Source organism: Silurus aristotelis (assembly GCF_946808225.1).
Source record: "Silurus aristotelis genome assembly, chromosome: 16".
Taxonomy (NCBI): Eukaryota; Metazoa; Chordata; class Actinopteri; order Siluriformes; family Siluridae; genus Silurus; species Silurus aristotelis.
In genome coordinates, this window is record NC_139589.1 from 9358971 (window position 1) to 9379604 (window position 20634).

At 37.1% G+C, this 20634-nt stretch overlaps 1 protein-coding gene and 1 long non-coding RNA gene across 4 annotated transcripts; both read left to right on the forward strand.

The window, feature by feature from the left end:
- The first annotated feature begins 1443 nt into the window (after nt 1–1443).
- dub (duboraya) lies at nt 1444–20287 on the forward strand. 3 transcript variants are annotated; one of them, XM_083564935.1, is made up of 8 exons: nt 1444–1538; nt 1672–1824; nt 14617–14694; nt 15861–15938; nt 16879–16944; nt 18142–18342; nt 18440–18944; nt 19486–20287. In XM_083564935.1, the coding sequence occupies exons 2-8, from the start codon at nt 1819–1821 to the stop codon at nt 19491–19493; spliced, it is 942 nt and encodes a 313-aa protein (XP_083421061.1). In that variant the 5' UTR covers nt 1444–1538; nt 1672–1818; the 3' UTR covers nt 19494–20287. The 3 variants fall into 3 exon arrangements, with proteins under 3 accessions (XP_083421061.1, XP_083421059.1, XP_083421060.1); XM_083564933.1 differs by lacking the exon at nt 1444–1538 and having other exon boundaries at nt 1703–1824; nt 14620–14694; XM_083564934.1 differs by lacking the exons at nt 1444–1538; nt 14617–14694 and having other exon boundaries at nt 1710–1824.
- On the forward strand, nt 16976–18117 carry LOC310739237. Its single transcript, XR_014537303.1, has 2 exons — nt 16976–17428; nt 17572–18117. It is a non-coding gene; the product is annotated as an uncharacterized lncRNA (long non-coding RNA).
- Nucleotides 20288–20634: the final 347 nt, after the last annotated feature.

Below are 20634 nucleotides of genomic sequence, written 5' to 3' on the forward strand. Positions count from 1 at the left end.
TACTAACACTCTCGTGGCTGGAAGAGAACACATTCCACATTTACACTCCAAAATCTAGTTTAATGTCTTCCGAAAGAAGAGTGTAATTATAACAGTAAATGTGAAGTAAATGTGGAGTTTTGTTCTCTTCCAGCCATGAGAGTGTTAGTAAAGTCAGGTACTGATGTAGTTTGAGGAAGCCTGGGGTGTAGTCAGCATTCAAATCATCCCAAAGGTGTTCAGTAGGGTTGAGTCAGAGCTCTATAGAAGATCACTCAAGGTCCACTCCAACCCATGCAAACCATATCTTCATAGAGCTTACTTTTTGCACAGGATCACTGTCATGTAGGAACAAGTTTGGGTTCCGAATTCAAGTTAAGGGAAAATTGTATGCTGCTGCATTCAAAGACGTCCTATACAATTTATGCCTCCAACTTATGGAACCACATATGGCTGAAAAAAAGTCCCAATACTTTTTTTTTTTATTTAGTGTATATATAATTATAAAAATCACATTATGTTCGGCTACACCCCTGACTGTAATGAAAACAAAACATTTCCGTTCAGGAAAGGTTATATATTGTAAGAATGTAAGCATCAATATTTCATCATGTAAAGGGTTTACTTAGTACACAACATAAATTTGAGTGTTAAACACTCATAACGCTGCTAGCACGCCATTTTGAAAAAAGGAACACAGTAAGTCTTGTCCAACAGTAATGATGATATGATACGACATGTATATGATGTATCAGGTATGATGATACCTGACTGAATACAACTCACTTTTCCTAGCAAAAATGGCTTCCCCTTCCCCCACTACCAGTATCTGTCAAAATGCAGCTTCCTCTTTCATTTCCTCCATAAATGGTAGCGTTGTTGAGACGTTGCAGAAACCTCAAACTGCTGTCTTGAAGCTCTTGAGCCCTCCCTTTGGTTGGCAGCGTAAAGGAGAAGTAGTGCCTCTTTATCTACATGCTCGTTATTACTGCTTGTCCACTATAGTATCCACATTGCTGCACTAATAAGGAGATAATTATGCAATTTGGACATTTTTCAAAGTTATTTATTGAAAATTTGATGAAGATTCTATCAAGCCCCTAGTATTTTGCAAATGTTCACAGATAATCATTGCTTTTTCTTTTTTTATGTATATACATTTAGTTAATGAGTCCTTTAATAATTTTATATTTTGTGATTATTTCATTTATTTCTGATGCTTAATTTTTCTTTCATTTTCTTATTAATTTTAGATTTGAAACTTAGTTGCATTATTTGATCAGTACTAATGAATGTATTATATTACATTTAATATTAAATAGTAATATTATAATTATTGTTGTTCTTAAATTTTTATTTATTTTAATTATTAAAGACATCAATTATTTTTCTTATTATCGACACCTTATGTTCTTTTTCTTCTTCTTTATGAGCAGTGGTCTCTCTGAGTCCTGCTGTGAGAGACACAGCTAAATATAACTGCAGATCTGCACTACAGCCACTCAGACCTTCCTCGTGGACAAGAGGGGGGCTGGCATGAGGGCAGGGGTGCCAGATTGGTGAGTTTCATGCTCTTTTTTTGACTACCGTGAAATTAGATGTTGTTGGACAAAATAATAGCAGGCCTAAGAGCTATAGAAAGTGACAATGTAATTTTCAGAATATCTATTTTTGGGGGAATTGTGACAGCAGGATTTAGGAAACACTAAAGATCAATCTGGCAACCCAGGCCTTGGGTGGAGGTTGAGAGGAGAGCTCCAGCTTCAACTTCAGCTAGTTGATAAAGTGAAGAGCAGCAAGAGTGTTCAGGGGAGTTCTCCAAACACAGGAGGGGAAAACATGGCGGTAAGCACAAGAAGCACAGTATTGCTTTGGTTTGTTCATTAATTCTCTGATCATCTGCACAGCTTCATGTGAGAAGAGCTTATGTTGGCAAGTTGTATGAGTTGAATGAAACTAAATAAAAGTTAAAATCGATTGAGGCAGTACTATGATGAAAACTGATCTTTGCGTTAATAACGGCGTAGTATCTATGGCATTGTACCTGTATAACACGTTTATAACATTTTCATTTAATTGTTTTAAGCCATTTGACAGTGTGTGATTTCATTTGAGTGATTATGCCACCTAATCTGAAATAACAGAAAGAAAGTTGAAAATGAAAAGATGAAACATCTCTCTAGGCTTTATACTTTAATGCAACCAAAATATGTTATGACTATAGTATTACATTGTGTAAATTCAGGTAAAAAGCAGTTTTGTGCATTTGTGAAACACTATCGAATTTTACGGATGATAAAATGATAATGATGTTGGAAGAAGTGAAAAAACAATTTCTTTTACATATTCTTTATATATCAATTATCATACAACAATTTCTATAACGTTACAAATCAGTTTTTTAAACTTCAGTCTTTTCGAAATCAAATGATGTTCCTCTGTTTTGCTGGACGACCAGCAACATTTGAGTCTTCAGTTAAATTAAAGCATGGCAATGAGCTAACTGACACAGGAAGTGGTGTAACCTCATCCGCAGAACAAAATCCAAATGGCGGGTTTATGTGACACGTTGGTTTAAGCAGAATGGACAATAATACAGATATGGAAATATTATCTAGAATGGTATTTGTGCATCTGCTGAAGTGTACGAGTAATAAAAAGGAAATGACTTGCACTTTAAATAGCCTGAGGCTATTTTGAGGTCGTTGCCTGCAGAGATGTCACTGGTAAACAGGCTTTGGCTTGACCTTAATAGATATTCATGCTGATTTTAGGGGACTTCTGTGGTGTGGATAAAAGCTCCATAATGCACAGTGTATCTTTGGTGTTTAAAGGTTCAAGTTGTAATCAATGATTTCTAATCAGATATAAATATTGCATTCTTCTTACTCTATCAACCTTGACGCATATGACCAGCTTTACTGGAATCTGTGTTGTTATATATTTTGTGCTTGCTTTCAGAGGAAAAATTAACAAGAAAACAGTGTGGTAAAGGGAAATTACTGCTAGGAACAAAAACGATTCATTTTCTAACACAACAAGTAACAAAATGTTTTGTTCCTGTATGTTTTGTTACGCATTATGCTTCATTTTTTCTCTTTTTTCATTGTACCGCTGCACAACAAGTTAGTTCCTGTCCTGTCATTTCCATTTGACCAGATTTAAACATCAATTTCCTCATTTTCTTTCTCTCTCTTTCACTCTCCCTTTCTCTCTCTTGTAGAATTAATAAGACAAAAAAATAATTTTGTCGTCTCAGTGAGAGACTTTAAAACTCAAGGATAAGCTCCATTGTAAAAGCATTCACAATCCTGGATCCTGGAGATTCTGTACATTATATAAAGCATCTTCCATATGAATCCCTGTGTAGCCTGTTACTATAGAATTATATCAGAGCTGATGTTAGAGACAATTAATCAACATTTTATGACTAAAAGTATATTAATTTATTTAAAGGTTCTAATGTTATAACGTGACGTAAAAACGGGGCTCGCAGATTGCCTTCGATGTTCATATAAAACAGATTTTTGGATAAAATCAGTCACATAGCAGTGGTTTTAAGAGCTCTGGAGTGCCTTGATGCTGTAAGACATCAAACTCCCTGAGCCACTGCTACCCCACAAATTAGAGGTTGCTTCATGTGAACTGCTTAATTGGTTTGAATGTGTCATGTGTGAGTAATACGACTGTAAACTTCAGTACAGCTACATCATTACTATCATCACTGGCTGTGAGTGTTCAGTTAAACCACAAGAGAATGTGTCACTAGTGATTACAAACATGAAACAACAACATGTTCAAATTTGTATTTATGCTTTACACATTAATAAAGTTAAGCCTCATAAGTCATCATCAAGAGTTCATTAGCTAAGACAGGTTTGTTTTCTGAAGCTGGTTTATTGTGGTTTGTGTGTAAATGGTGCAAAAAAGCAAGAACAGAGCTTATGGCTACTAGTTTAGCATCATGGGAAAAAGGAGTTCAACCAAAGGAACTGTTTAAATCTAAAGAAAAAACGGTGTTCATTTTTATGTTGCTTCTGTAAAACAACTCACTGGATATTTTGTTTATGTGCAGTGATTATATGGTGTGAAAGTACTGGTTCAGTGAACAAACTAACTTGTTCTCTATAAATGTTAAGATCCATGATGTTAACAAATCTTTGCAGCTAGCTTGTTAATTTTATGAAATAAAATATTATTAGCAGGTCCTTTAGCTAGTTTGTGATAGCATGTGAGCTTTAAAAAAAAATAGTACTAAACAATATATGTAACATACGCTAAACTTTGTGGATGCCTGACTATAAAATTGGACATCCCATTCCACATTTAGTCTCTGTTTCCTGTTATAATAACCTTCAGTCCTCTGTCCATTGGATTCTGGTTGTGTTGGTTTGTGCTCATTCAGCCAAAAGGGTGTCAGTAAAGTCAGGTACTGATGTAGGGTGAGGAGGTCTGGGGTGCAGTCAATGTTCCAGTTCATCCGAAAGGTTTAAAAGGATTGAGTTTAGAGCTCTATAGCAGGCTTCTACTCCACCCATGTAAACTAAATCTTCATGGAGTTTGCATTGTGCTCAGGGCTTTGTCATGCTGGAACAGCTTTGTTAGTTGAAATGAAGGAAACATTTTATGATACCGCATCCAAAGGCTTCCTATAGAGTTGTTGCCTAAATATTTGTGGTAACAGTTTTGGAAAAAAAGAACCGCATATGGTATGCAAATGTCAGGTACATTTAATACATTTGTAGGCATGCTAGTGTAGGTAATAATAAGCAGTTCTTGAAGTACCACAGAACATGCTGGTGTTTTTCCTGCTCCCACTGTAGCTCCCCTTTTTAAAGACGTCATCTAATCAGCAAGCCTTTAAAAATGGAGGGAAAACACCAAATATCACAGGAGGTAGAGGCACAATTAAGGCAAATCCCTTTCTCACATCCTCTTCCATTCAAGTCTAAGGGATTTTTTTGGTTGTTGTTGATTACCAGGTGTATTTTTTCACATGTAGTGTCACTGCTGTGGCTCAGTCAACTTAAAAAGTGGCATTCGGGCAAGAAAATTATTTAATCTTGGTCTGTAATTTAAAATAAACAGATCAAACTCTAGCCTTATCATCACATTTGTTGTTAGTACAAATCCAGGCAAAGCTTGATGATTAATAAAAAGAAAGTGATTTAAAAAAGAGTCATACAGTATCAGTAACCACAAGCTTTTTAAGGTTACTTTACAACTCATTGTGAATTGAGGTAATTAAACCGGATGTTAAACAAGAGCCTGTAAGACCTGCTTATTTGTTTTTCTTGGATTTGGCTTGAAGCTCTAGTGCAAAACTAAAAAAGAAAACTTTGGACACCAATCACATGCTGTAAGTGTGGCTATAAATAGAATATAATGTATGAGTGTTTTTCAAAATTGGAAATTTAAAGTTCCTAAAAGAATAAAACCAATTAGTTGTGGGGTTACAGAAAACATAATCAATGTCAGGGCGGTAAACTTCTGTAGGCTGTGTAGGAATTAACCAGTGTTAACGTCCTGGAGAAGAAATACTGCAGTTAGTTGACTACTATTTGATGTTCTACCTAATCTCTTCATGAGCTGAACTCTGAGCTAACAACTTTCCCTATGAATGTAAAGAGCTCGTCCTAGGCGAAGGGGCTGTGTGTGTTTGTGTGTGTGTGTGTGTGTGTGTGTGTGTGTGTGTGTGTGTGTGTGTGTGTGTGTGTGTGTGTATTTGTTTGTATGTGTGTATTTGTGTGTGTGTGTGTGTGGTTTCCAGGCTATTTGAGTTCATTACATCCTGAATGTCAACTATGTGAAAACTCTGGCAGGACCGAGTTATCGTCAGTCCCACCTCAGCAGCTGTCCTGAGTGCATGTACAGACACACAGACACACAAAACACACACACACACACACACACACACACACACACACACACACACACACACACACACAAACAAAACACAGGACAGGACAGGACAGGACAGGAAGGAACATGATCATAACTGATTGAAACTTTATAAGAAATATTGCAACGAAGCTTCCATAGAAATAGAAGTCAAGCTCCACTTTGACAATATCTCTGTTTCATGAGTCCTTATTGAAGCCTATTTATGTGTGCTCATCATCCAACTGCTGCAATGAATGATGAAATAATGTTACTGTTTTTTATTTCATACACCAATTTAGTATTTTTTTCTGTTCCTCAAAATGATGTATTGATTCACTTCCATGGAAAAGAACCCATGTTATAATGGAGAACCAGCTTAAAATGGTGTTGCAGCTAAGCAGAGATTCTTTATTCCAAATTCCTATGTTTAGTGGGGATTTCTGTGGATATATATAAATTCTTTAAAAATAACACAATGTGATTTTCTGGATTTTATTCTTATTGTGTCTCTCATAGTTGAAGTGTACCTATTATGAAAATGACAGGCCTTTCTCATCTTTTTAAGTGGGAGAACATGCAAAATTGGTGGCTGACTTAATACTTTTTTGCCCCACTGCATATTTCCTAAAATTGTTCTTGTATGTTTTGATCGGGTTTGTTAGAATGTATTTTTCCTTATACAGATATCTATAATACAGTAGAATGCATGTAATGTATAGAGTGATGTTTTAATAAGTAATTGCATTAGAGCTCCTGTTTGTTAGGTTGAGCACTGGCATGAACAGGGCACATTTCTTTAGACCCTGCAAACTTGGTTGGTGTGTTCATGGTGGACAGATTGCACATACCCAGCCCAGTCGTTTTGGGATGTTGCTTCATATTGAGCAACACAACTGCTGTAGGAAGTTACACAATTCCTGTTAAATAGTAATTTTGCATACTGTTGAAGCTGCAATCTTTTCACTGTTTCTGTCATCAAGAAAAAAGTACAGTAATCATGACAACTATTTAAAATCCAGAATATTTAATATCTCAGGCTATTAAAAAAAACTCCTTAGTGGTTTTTATTGCAATTGTTATGTTTGCAATATATATTCGATTTTATTTTTTTTATTTAGCCACATTTGGGCTCTCCTACCACACTGCACACTGTGTAATATAGATTTCATAGCAGGTTGAAATATTTAAGAAAGAAATGCATCGGTAAAGCAGATTTACATCCTAAAGGTGAATAATTACAGAACAACAAATTGTAAATTTTTCCATTTTTAGTTAGGAGTAGTGTGGCGAGCATCCTTTAAAAAAAAAGTTAGATCCTGTTTTTATCTTACGGCAGTTCTAATTACAATCGTTTCCTTGCTAGTCTCACTTTCTGTTTCCTTGATTGAGTTAATGAGAAATTCTTGTCATGTTACTTTCTTTGTCTTTTTCGAAGCTCGAAAGCTTAAAGTTACTGCTTTTCCTCTGACTTTTAGCCAGTGCTGACAATGGAGAAAATAATGTATTGAGCACATATGAATATATAAAGCATTGAATCAGAACGAATTAAGAATTCAACAGCACTGTGGTATTATTCTTACAAAAGTTGTTATTTACTTGTTCAGCAGAGTTTATTCCATACATATTTATAAAAAAAACAAGACAAGAAAACAGCCATTTAAAAATCTGCAGCTTGCTGCATATTATTAATGGGTTTCTTCTTGAGATGTATTTTAAGCACAAAAATATGGCACATGGTTAGAAAGAAATCTAAAGCTCTTTTGCAGGTTTTTTTATGATCAGATTCTTTCAGTGAACGTCAAGACATTATGTTGTATATGTTAATAGTGAGTCATGAAAATCTCTTTAGGCATGTGGTGAAGGAACAGGGTCAAATACAGTCATGAGGCATTTGTACCTCTTCACTCACTAACTCAAATTGCATACTTCTACCCAATAGTTACCTCTAACAACCTTAGCCAAACCATGAGGTCACACCTAGGAATCAAAATCACAGAGGAGATCGAGAATGAGGTAACAGCCAGGCTCTTGAAACAATAATCAAACTTCCAACTTTAATAGGGGGCTTCCATAGGGAATTTGAAGCTTAGTGGTTAAGATGTTGCTCAAAAGGTTTTGAGATCAAATCCTAGCACCACCAGTCTATTGCGCCTAGATCCTTACGCAAGCCCCTTAACCCTCAACTTCTCAGTTGTATAAAGAATATAATTGTAATCGCTCTGGATAAGGGTGGCTGCCAACTGCTATAAATAAAATCAAGCTTCCCCTTGCTCTCACATGCTCTGGTGGCCTTTATGGAAGATACAGGCGTGAACACTTACATCATAGCAACCTTTTATTTGTAAATATTTTTGCAAATATTTTCTCCCAGTTAAATTTTGGAATTTTGGAGTAGGTTGTGTAGATTTAGAACAATCCTGATTGAAACATTGTAGAAAAAATATCTAAGCAATGGTGCTTGTCAGCTTTTGTCAGGCGCTGTTGCCGTTTTTGTGATCCTTAAACAAATCTGCTTGTTTCCACTACAAGAAGGGCCAGTTCACATCTCAGTTCTCATGTATGCCAGACCTCCAACTTTTCTGGTAGTTTCTGTTAAGTATTTTTCAATGTAATTCTTTTCACAGGCACTACAAACAAATAGCCACAAACCAAAGCCAATAACTGCTTCAAACAAGAAATTCTGTGACCCAGTTTAGTCCAATTTATATATTTTTCTCGAAGAAACTCAGTGTGCGTTCAAGCATTTTTTTTTTTAACACTTAGGGGCAAACATGATAGAAACTAAACAGCAAGTTTGACGTGTGACGATGTCAGAATGTCAATCTAGCAAAAGAACACTATGTTTTTAAGCCTATTTCTGCTTTTTAATCCAGGAACTGCCAGTTTACACTCTGCTTGTCCACATTGAAATGTCTGAAAACGCTTCCGTCCCTATACTGTGCTTGCAATAATATTTTCCGTCAGGTGTTTTATTTACTTTGAATTGATTCAAGTACATTATATCCCATTTGAAAAGAAATGCAAAGTCATATGAAGTGCCATTTATCTTTAACATCGCTATCAGAGCAGCACAAGCATTCACAGCAACTGCAATATAATATCTTCCACCATCTTGTTTTTTTTTTGTTTTTTTTATTTTATAGAATGGCTCTGATGACTGACTGAGTCATCATTTGTAATTGCACTGTTTACGGCGTCCATATCGCAACTACAAACTGTAGTTTCTAGGAAGTGTGATTATTAAATAGTGTATTATTTAAGAATAGTAAATATCAAGCTGGTCAAGTTGCTGGAAAGTTACAAGCCCTAAAAGAATGGACATAAATCTAATACATTCAGTTTGTAATCAGATACTTGCTTTCAAAAGGTAAAGAAAATCCCACACCTAATGCTACTACTAACAAAGCAGTCATGACATTGAACTATAAATACAAAGTTTGTGAGTTCAAATTCCAGCCACACCAAGCTGCCACTCCTGGGCCCCTGAGCAAGGCCCTTAACCCTATAGCTGCTTAGTTGTATAAATGAGATAAAATGTAAGTTACTCTGGGGCAAATGCCATACAAAAAAAATTATCTTGTTGGCAGTATAATTATTATAAGCATTAATGTAATACAAAAGTATTGTTTATGGACTGTAATATATATATATATATATATATATATATATATATATATATATATATATATATATATATATATATATATATATATATATATATATATATATATACCCCAAAGCCAGTAGTATATCATCATGAAAGGTTCATGGTTAGTTTGATGAAATTAATATTCATCATACATATGTAATATTATATCATTACAGCATTCATTTCTAATATCTTTGCTCTTTGTATTTAAGCATGAGGGCTAATGCACAGTATGAGATTGTCTAGTTTGGTATGATGATTCTCCATTGTTAAGCTGAAACTTCTTTTCTGCAAAAGGCTCTGGAGGCATGAGGGTGCAGTTGTATCACTGATTGTTTGAAAACCCTACTGAAGTATGCAAGAGACTGATATAATCTCCACAGGTAGTTTGAAACCTTAAGGGTAATATTAGAGATAGATAAGCTGCAGAAGCAACACACACACGCTGTACACATGCTGCAAACTCTTTTATTTGTTCTCAGGGGAAAGGGTCCACACCCTGCCCTTGAGACATATGCATGAAGCTTGCTGCTCTTCTCGCCAACCAGTGCTCAGGACAGTCCAAACTAAAAGCCTTCAGTTTTCAATGTAGTGTGTACAGAAAACATTCGAGCATTTACTGATCAATAGTTTATGAGTTTAGATTCAGCGTCCTGCACAGACACAACAATGTCTCGGGTGAACCACTACATTTCTTAAAAATTTATGTTTTTGCATTTTGCATCAATTTAAAGCCTCCTGTTTAAATTTTTTTTTTTACAGAAACAAGCAATTATTTGAACATTTTTAGATGGGAAAAAAACTCACTGAAGTCATTGTTGTTCCAGAAAATTTACTCAAATTTACTCACTGACTTAACAAATGTACTTGGGCTGCACATAAAACTAAAGTAATGTAATGCTGTTTTTTGAAGAATATTTGGGCAACAATTACTTTTGGGGCGACTAGACCACATGTATTTTTACAGTAATATGACCGCTAAGGCACTTGACCAAGTAAAGCAATTAAAAAACACAAGATTACTACATACTACTGACTGCCTTAAAAAAAAACTTTACATGTTCCCTCGCACTCTCTCTCTCTCTCTCTCTCTCTCTCTCTCTCTCTCTCTCTCTCTCTCTCTCTCTCTCTCTCTCTCTCTCTCTCTTCTCTCTCTCTCTCTCTCTCTCCTCTTGCTCTATCATATTGTGATTTGTGGAAAGAGTGTGTTAGAGAAGTGAAGAAAAGAGTGCGGGCAGGGTGGAGTGGGTGGAGAAGAGTGGCAGGAGTGATTTGTGATTGAAGAGTATCTGCAAGAGTAAAAGGGAAAGTTTATAGGACTGTGGTGAGACCTGCGATGTTGTAGAGTAAAGCTGGAATTGAGATTTTTATTGGGAGTGACGAGGATGATTAGAGTTTATTAGAAGGACCGAACAAGTTGGATGTTTTGGAGACAAGGTGAAAGAGGCTTGATAGTGATGTTTTGGACATGTGTAGAGAAGGGACATGGGGTATATAAGTAGTAGAATGCTGAGGATCTAATTGCCAGGAAGGAGGAAAAGAGGAAGGCCAAGGAGGAGGTTTATGGATGTGGTGAGGGAAGACATGCAGGTAGATGGTTTAAGGGGGAGGGGGTGTGGGGGGTATGTTGGGGTATGTTGAGGTTGTTTGTGTACTTCAAAATATCATTATCTGCGTATTACTGGAGTTGCTGTCTTACACCTTACTAGCTGTTCTGTTCTTGTATTTCTGCTTCTTAAACATTTGCGTGTCAGTTGCCTAATTGTGGGTGTTACCCCAGCAGTGATTTCATAACAATTATTATGACATTTGTAACCCAAAGATAAATCCCAGGTTTCTGACAGGCAGCTAAACTTAAATCTCTCTGACACACAGCTCCATGAGGCATGCTAACTGTTGGTCAGCCATGAAATACGGTAATAACGCTGCGTAAAACTGTAGCCTACAGTTTCAATCTAAAATTGAAATTCCTTGTGAAACTACAGCTACCGTGTTGATCTATTATGTGTAATTAGTCCTCAGAAAGGAGTTCAAAACTGGTCACGATGTCAGTAGTATTCTTCAGTAGTATAAATAGAAGTATTTTTCACTAGAATAGAACAAAAGCATAACTATAGAGATGGATATGATTGGGTTGTTTAAAAAAATCTGTGTCATTTTTTGACCGAATCTAGAACTTCCTTCTTGTACTCAAAATGTGTTTTTTATTCCCTTCTAGTTCATGTTTGGGAGGTTTTGTTAACCGGGCTAAGATGATGAAAAGCAGCTCAGCTGACAAGGTTTGAGCTTTGCATAATAAAAAGGAACACATATGGAAGAATATTTTGTGATAGAAGAGTATCTGCAAGAATGAAAGGGAAAGTTTATAGGACTGTGGTGAGACCTGTGATGTTGTATGGTTTAGAGGCAGTGGCATTAAGTAAAAGACAGGAGGTGGAGCTGGAGGTAGCAGAGCTGAAGATGTTGAGGTTTTCATTGGGAGTGACGACGATGGACAGGATTAGAAATGAGTTTATTAGGGGGACAGTGCATGTGAGACGTTTTGGAGACAAGGTGAGGGAGGTAGATTGAGATGGTTTGGACATGTGCACAGGAGGGATGTGGGGTATATCGGTAGGAGAAAGCTGAGGATGGAGCCACCAGGGAGGAGGAAAAGAGGAAGACTAAGGAGGAGGTTTATGGATGTGGTAAGGGAAGACATGCAGGTAGTTCGGTTCAAAGAGGCAGATGTAGAGGACAGGGGGGGTATGGAGACGGATGATCCGCTGTGGCGACCCCTAATAAAAGTAGCTGAAAGAAGAAGAAGATATGGAAGAATATTTGACAGAGCCAGACTGGAAGAGCAATAGATAGTGAAAGAGAGGAGTAAAAGTTTAGTCTAAATGAGGTCAGGTCATACTGGCAGACTTTGAGAGGTTGTGGGAGCAGAGATCAGAGAAAACATTGGGTCATGCTCAGACCTTAGACTTACTTTCCCTTGCGCTCCAGCAAAATCTGCACAGCCGTACACGAGGTGCTGACTGACAGGAACAGACATAGTGAAGTAAACAGAAGCCTCCCGGGATGATATCACATCACTCCTGAGTTGTGTTTCTTGGTTTTCCAGGCAATGCTAATACTGGTAATGCTAATGACTAGATAAAGAGGACAGGGCTAGGCAGAATAATTGTAGGGATAAAGTCTGAGCAGGGATTTTGGAATTCCAGAGGTCATATTCAGTGAAAGAAAATGTGGATTTCCAGTGGACATAGGCCACATCTATTATTAAAATGCAAATTGAAAAAGTATTTTAGTAACAATAATTCTATAGCCTGTCAGATTGAGCAAAAAGATTTGAATGGGGCAAAATACCCCATTAAACATCTCAATCTTTTCAGGAGGCTTTCAAAGTTGTCTTGTATTTTGATATCTGCACACAAGATTATTCAGGTCAGGGAAATAAAACACAAACAAAACGCAAATTTCCAGGATGTTCTATATCTATATTATTGTTATGTCTATGTTATGATCAAAATGTGGTGAAATTGTGTAAAAGAAAGAGAGAGAGAAAGAGAGAGAGAGAGAGAGAGAGAGAGAGAGAGAGAGAGAGAGAGAGAGAGAGAGAGAGAGAGAGAGAGAGAGAGCACTTAATTTCTGCGAGCACTGAGCACTGAAACACACAATCGTCTCCACATTGCTTGCAAATCAATGTAATTCATTGCACCATGCACTTCTTTTAATTACAACATTTGTAAATTCTGCTCAGTACACTCATACTTTCTTTTAGGCTTCAAACACCATAACTTCATACATGTTCTGTATTGCGCTTCAATTTTCAATCGAAATAAAAGATCACTTTAGGATCCTTCAGAGCTCGTTCTGATATTTTTTTTCCGATTGCTTGAGCAGAGCATCGTAGCTTATCTTGGTTTCCTGTTGTGGAAAATGTTGCTTATACTGATCTGTGTAAGACATGTAACAGTAAAAACAGATATCTTGATTTCTTGCCTCTGACATTATACAGTGGTGCACATCACTTCTTGTACACATAATTGCATTTGCAAGTACAAGGAAGATTCTTTGACAGTTCTGGAGGGTGTTTAACCCTCATAACCCATCATGTTGTCTTTAGAGCATCTCTGTGTGTCACGATAAAATGTTGTCTGATAGTAAAATCAGGCTGTCAGTTGCCAACAGGAACCCTTCCTTTTTCTCATCAGTTCCTAGTTGTTTGTGGTAGTGCAGATATTGGGCCAGGTTTCTTGATTGCAGCTTTCCAAACCAAATCTTTGTGAAACGGCGACCAGAAGATTCACATAAAAAATTAAGCAATAAATTGTATCATGATAAATTGCTCCTTTCTCTTTTCTATTCTTCTAATATTTGTTGAGTTCATGTGCTCAGAGGAATGTACGTTATTGGTCCTTATGCAATGTATAAAAAACATGTAATAACAGATTAGTGTTTTTTTTTTTAGAGAATTATTGCAAAACAAGTTTGTGGTGTTTTTATATAATTCTTTTTTGCAAGCAAGTTGTGTATTTTCTCTTCGATGTGTATGATTCATATGTAGATTTATAGTGTTGTGTGAATAAACTGTGTGTGCAAAATGGGAGCGTGTTGTAGGTGAGTAAAAAGGTACTCGATATCAATGTGTGTGTTTTTAATAAAAACCTTTGACTGTATCTATTAACAAATTTAATATGTGCTCTCTGGATGCATTCATTTGCTATCTATCTATCTATCTATCTATCTATCTATCTATCTATCTATCTATCTATCTATCTATCTATCTATCTATCTATCTATCTATCTATCTATCTATCTATCTATCTATCTATATCTATCTATCTATCTATCTATCACATAGCCAACAGAGTGTAATATTTAAGTGTAAGAATTGCAGATGGAGCTCACACTCACACACACACACACACACACACACACACACACACACACACACACACACACACACACACACACACACACACACACACACTCACACACACACACACACACACACACCCAACAAAATAAAAAGAGCAAAGTTTAACTTCCTTATTTCCTATTTCAGCAGCTGTTAGTTGCTGCATGCTTTACACCTCACTAACGCTGATGTATTTCAGAAGGGCTCGAGACTCTCTGTGGCTGAGCTGGCTGGAAAGTTCGCATGTCAGGCTCCCCTTCCTAAAGAAGATGAAGCGGTGAGGCTTCAGAAAAGTGTAACCGATCGGTTTCTACATCCTTCCTTATTCAGACTGCGTCTCTTACTTCCTTGTGCTTACAATTTCACTCTGCACTGCTTCAAACCGACTTTCCCAATCCCTCCATCAACCTATCCTTCTTTTACTTCATTTCATTTTTGGTTCTAATGCCACACAAGTCCAAAAAAAAGAAATGTATTCCTCTTATAACATACAATTTTGTCAACAATTAAAGTTACATTTAATGCTGTAGCTCTGACTGTTACAAAGGGCTGAACTGGAGACTCTCTTTAAAGGAAACTTCACTCTAGCACAGAATGAACAATTTCACTTTATCTGTTTGCTAAGTAACATGTTTATCTGTTTATTATTAGACTTTTTCATATTACATAATATGGATTGCTCATTGAAGTTTGAATGAGCTGATAATATAAAAAAAAAACGTTGGTATAATTATTAAAGGCTACACAGTTTATGCATGTCAGCTCAGATGAAGTGGTTTGACATGGGGTTATTGCTGTAACCTTTAAATCCCTCAAAGTCAAATCCATAATATCCTAATAACAAAGAAGACTGTAACATAACAGTGATACGTGGTAGTGTGTGCTGACTCTCAGCAGCAGTGTGTTGTGTTGGTTCTCCAAATGTATTATATGTATTATTTCTTTTGTATAGTCTTGAATTATTTGACTAGTCACATCTTTTTTTTTTTTTTAAACAATGTTTGTATTATGGGATTCCCTGGTTGGTATAACTCTGAGAACCCTTTTGATCTTTGTTTTTTTTCCCCTCAACATCACACCTTGAAATGCAACCATTCTGGCGTCGCTATGTTTCACTTTTACTGCACTTATCAGCGATCCTTTCATTCCTTTTCTGCATTCCGTTTTTTTTCTCATGCTTTTCTCCGTTTCCCACTGATTTTCTCACTGTCATTCATTTGCTTTCATTTTGGGGTTTTTTGGAGGTTTTTTGTGTTGCTTTCTTTGATACCTGTTTGTATTATAAAGAGTGATGAATGCATATGTTCTTCCGATGAAGTTATACCTAATTGTACCTTTGCTGTTGTGCTGTATGCATCAAGCATATCACATCTGATCCAAGCTCCTGACAGACCTGGCAGTGCAAGATACTATAAAAACAGCTTGTCTTTTATTGTGTTTCAGAACAAGCCTGTGCGGAGGAGACCTCCACGCACTCTGCCACTTCCTGGTATTAACGATGTGGGTCAAGGGCAGGACGAGGTAAACAGAATGACAAGCATGTGCAAACCTCGACATTGCTAGAACATGTTTGCATGGTTTTTTTTTTTTTTTTATAATGATTCTTAAAGAGTGAGCAGGTGTTCAACTGTGCTGTTTTCTCTTTCAATTGAACTAAGAGGTTGTACTTTTGAATTTTCTTCTGAAAGTGAATACAGCTCAGAAAATGGATTTGTAATTAATTAATAAAATATTTCGCAGTTAAATTAAGGGGGATCAGCAATATGGTGAGTGATAGTGATTCAGAGTAGGTGTTACCACCTAAAGTTGATTATTTTCTTATAACACTGAAAAACGGCATACTTTTTTTTATCTCTATATATTTACATTTACATGATGTTTCATGTTATGAAATGGCCTTGAGATGAGTTCATTCCTGTCATTGGAGCATAAAAAGTCATTCCTTCTAATAACAAAAAAATAACTAATTGAGACTTTTGCACTAATAAAATAAAGATTACTATTATTGAGAACAAAAAAAATGTTGCAGAGAAAACAAAAAGTGCAATATCCCCCTTCTTGAATACGGACATCTACAAGGGGCTGACACTGGAGACTCCTTCCATAAATGTTAAATAATCATTGTCTTATATATGTAATTAAATATTCACTTTGTGTGTAGTCATGGATTATGAATTAGTCCCTGTGTATGAGCTGTTGCTATAGAAACACTTAAATGTCTGAGCAAGTATATCCATATAAACCTGAGATCTGTAGCTGAAATTTATTGTCAGAACTGATGGTACAGAAATTCAGAAAGATTCCACAGCACTGTGGTATAAACCACTTTTTTGGGGGGGTTGTGCATTTGTATTTATCCGTGTGTGATGCAGTTTTACAGTTCGCATACAATCATACATTTTTTTTCTAGGTTGATTTTATTAATATGGTACATTAAACACATTCTTTTTTTAAACACCAGAAAGCAGAAGTCGGTTCCCACCCACCGCGAAAGAATCGCAACTCTGCCCTCATTGAAAAACTACAGGTGGGTGTTTTTAATACAAACTATTTTAACAACACACACACACACACACACACACACACACACACACACACACACACACACACACACACACACACACACACACATCCTCTAGTGGCAAGATATCATATAGCAGCTGTAAAACTGATGGTCCTTGTAAAAAAATAAAAAAAACAAGTTCCCCCTATTTGTTTACATACACTCATATACATACTTTTTCTTCAAATGGCAGAGTTATACACAGTAAGAAAGAAAAGTAAAATAATAATAATAAAAACTTTTAACACCCAAATAAAACACTCAAGCATTGTAATGCTCAATTCAATATCAAATACACATACACAAAAACACACACACAGGGCTTTGTTCAAATCCATCACTGCTTTCCCTGTTGATTTAGGTATCCATGCTGCTGGGGCACAAAACATGCGCTACGTTTTATTCTGTAGATGTTTGCTTCCTACTCCTTTTCTTTCTCTTTGCCACGGTGCATGTAGCTACTTTACTGTGACATACCAGTTAGAGAAGCATTGTTTATTGGAAAAGAAGTATATGCAAGTCTTTGCATTTTTTCACAACCGGTGCTATCAGCATTTACAAGGTCAGAATGTTTATTTATTGGCAAACCAGCTTAAAAAAACACCAGCAAAACGAACACCTATGACCTAAAGCTCCAGCAACCAATACCTGGTTGTGTCACTATTGCCTAATCATTTAAAAAGTGTCTGTAACTCTTAGGCTCCCTGTATTAGATTTGGTTTAGCGAGCCCAAATGGCAGATTTGGACCATGGGTCTGAGGTCTAGGTCCATTCTTACCCAACCAAATAATCAAAATCCTTCATTTTAGGGCTGAAACAACACTCATGGTGCTCCTCTTGGTGCTTCACCATAAAGCATGAGGATGGTCTGTGTGGCGGCATTCAATAAACCCTTCCTGAAGAGGGGTTTATTGAGACCTGAGCCTCATAACTCCTCTACAACCTTAATCGTATCCAAGAGGGAGTCCAGATCAGCAAGTCGTACCTGATAGGACCATGGGTTAGACACTGCTAAAGTTTAAAAAGTATATAAAGCTACACAGAACTGTAACATCAAAGTCCATTTTGTGTACCTCAGTGCAAGGACTACATCAAAAGCTATTAGCTGAAACTCGTAGTCACTTACATTTGAGATAATTTTTTTTTTTATGTTTCTCACAGGCAAGTCTTTCACCGACGGCCCTCCTGCCCTCCCCATTGAGTCCCGGAGCAGGGAAACCACAGCTGCCATTTTTCCCTCCCTCACCTCACTCACCAATTAGTCCAGTCGGTCCAAACTCAGCATCCAACCCAAGACAGGCAGAAACCCCGGCCAGCTTCGAGATTCCTGCAGAAAGCACTAAGCTTCAAAGCATCAACAAGGTTAAAACCACTCCTGGGCACCTCTCAGTGTTTAATTAGAAACAATGTTAATGTTAAATGGTGTATGTCAAGCTACACGTCTTGCTCTCTTACACAGGGCCGTGCTCGTCTTTCTATAAAACGGCGTCCGCCATCACGCCGACACAGGAAATCCAGCGCGGAGGAAGGTGGGGCTGACGAGGAAAAGGCAACCTCACCCATCTCTGACCAGACGACTCCAGACGGAAAAGAAAGTGATGTGTTTAATAAGGAGAGGGTGCAGAAGGAGGAGACTGAAGGTACCGACTCGGCGTCTGCTACACCACAGCAACAGCAAGATCAAGATCAAGAACAACACGAAGCATCGGAAGATTCAGAACAAAAGCCCCTAACTTCAACAGGAGGAGAAGAAGAAAAAGAAAGCAAGGAGACAGGTGATGTCTTAGCTGAGAAGGAGGAAAATGTAGAAGAGGAAAGAAAGTCTGAGCCACCTGCGTTAAACAGCTGTAAAGAAGAATCCACAAAACAAGATCCTAAGGAAAAGACAACAGCAGAGAGCGAGTCAGCAGCTGCAACAGAGGACAAAATAGAACAGGAAGAGAAAAAAGAGGAGGAAGACGCAGGTGAGTTTTTGCTTATGCTTTTTTTTTTTTTTTTTCATTTCATCTTCTCCCGCTTATCCGTAATTCGGGTCGCGGGGGCAGCAGTCTAAGCAGATTCCCCAGACACTTCTCCGTGTCCAGGGATCAGGCTGTCAAGGCCCCCGCCTTTGACTGCTGCCCAATCCTCTCAGCACCGGTCCCTTACGGTCCCTCCTGCAGGTGGTGAGCCCACAGGAAGGCGGCCCCACGTCGCTCCGATGTCACGGTCCTTGGTTTATTTTTCTCGTAAGGGTCCCCTGGAGCATAGAGGGTTAAGGGCCTTGCTCAAGGGCCCAAGAGTGGCAGCTTGGCGATACCGGGGCTTGAACCCCCGACCTTCCGATCGGTAACCCAGCGCCTTAACCGCTGGAGCCACCACTCCCCCTGCTTATGCTTTTGCTTTCCGTATATGAATTTCTCCTTTTATTTCTCCGGCTTATGCTTTTGCTTTCCGTATATGAATTTCTCCTGTTATTCTTTTATATGTGTATCTAAATTGTTGTGTGTATTTGTTCTATTACAGGAATGTAAACCCTGTAAAAAATAAATGCGGATTTCTGCTCGAGGGACAGTTCACTAAATCCTAGCCATATGGGAGAACCACAAGGGTGAAGCGGAGGCCCAATAACAATGTGAATAACCCCCTTGCAAATCTTCCATCAGCTTAAGCACAACTGGCTAATTTTGTTTGTGTGTTACTGTGCAAGTTAATTAAAAAGTGGAAAATCTTTTTTTCTTGTATAGTTTTGTTAACATTTTGCTAACATCTTTTTTTGTGCTGTTGGAATTATTTCCGGTTTAGTATTATTTGTTGACATTCTGTATATACTTTGCACTAAAGTTAATGTAGTAAAGGGTAGATGGATGGATGTTGATAAGAACCTGCTTTTTATTTAAACTCCAAAACACTGGGATTCCGAGCAAGTGTATAGTGTGTAACCAGATGCACGGTCACATATTATATTCTTAATCAAAGATTTTAATCAAAAATGTAACTCATTGGTTTTTTATTTTATTTGCTTTTTAGAGTAAAATATACAGAAGTTGACCTCATGTACCATAGATTAACACCTCTCAAGTACATTAAAGGGTTTTCTAGATCATAACTTTAGACAATATTTTGATCACCCAATGTATACCTCCTACACAGAGTCCTACACTGAATGAATCAAAATCATTTCCCATATCAAGAAGTAGTTAGCAGATTAGTATTAGCACACTGAAAATGGATTCATGTCATTTTGTATTGTTTTTTTGCACTTATTTGTCAATGATTTTTTGTGTGTAAGTATGTGAATAAAACAGCTGCAGTTTTGTGTAAGTCATAATGATTGCTGTGTAATTCTTCCTGTAATAGAGGTATTGGAGGGTTAAGTCAGAGCTGCACAAACTAGGCCCCGTGAGTCAAAGTTGGCCCATTTTGACCTTTAATTTGGCCTGCCATGCCATGTTTGAGAAGAGGGAAGTAAGGGGAAAAAAGCCATTTTTAAAAATAAGGATGTCTCTTATTAGAAGTCATTGAATAGCTGTATTAGGCATTAGGCGATTGTACAATAAATTGGCGATTTAATCAACTAGAACTTTCCAAATAATGCATTTATTTAACAGATCACAGAGTAATGTTTTCTATTTATTTATTTTATTTTAAAATGTATCAATTTATAAATAAGTG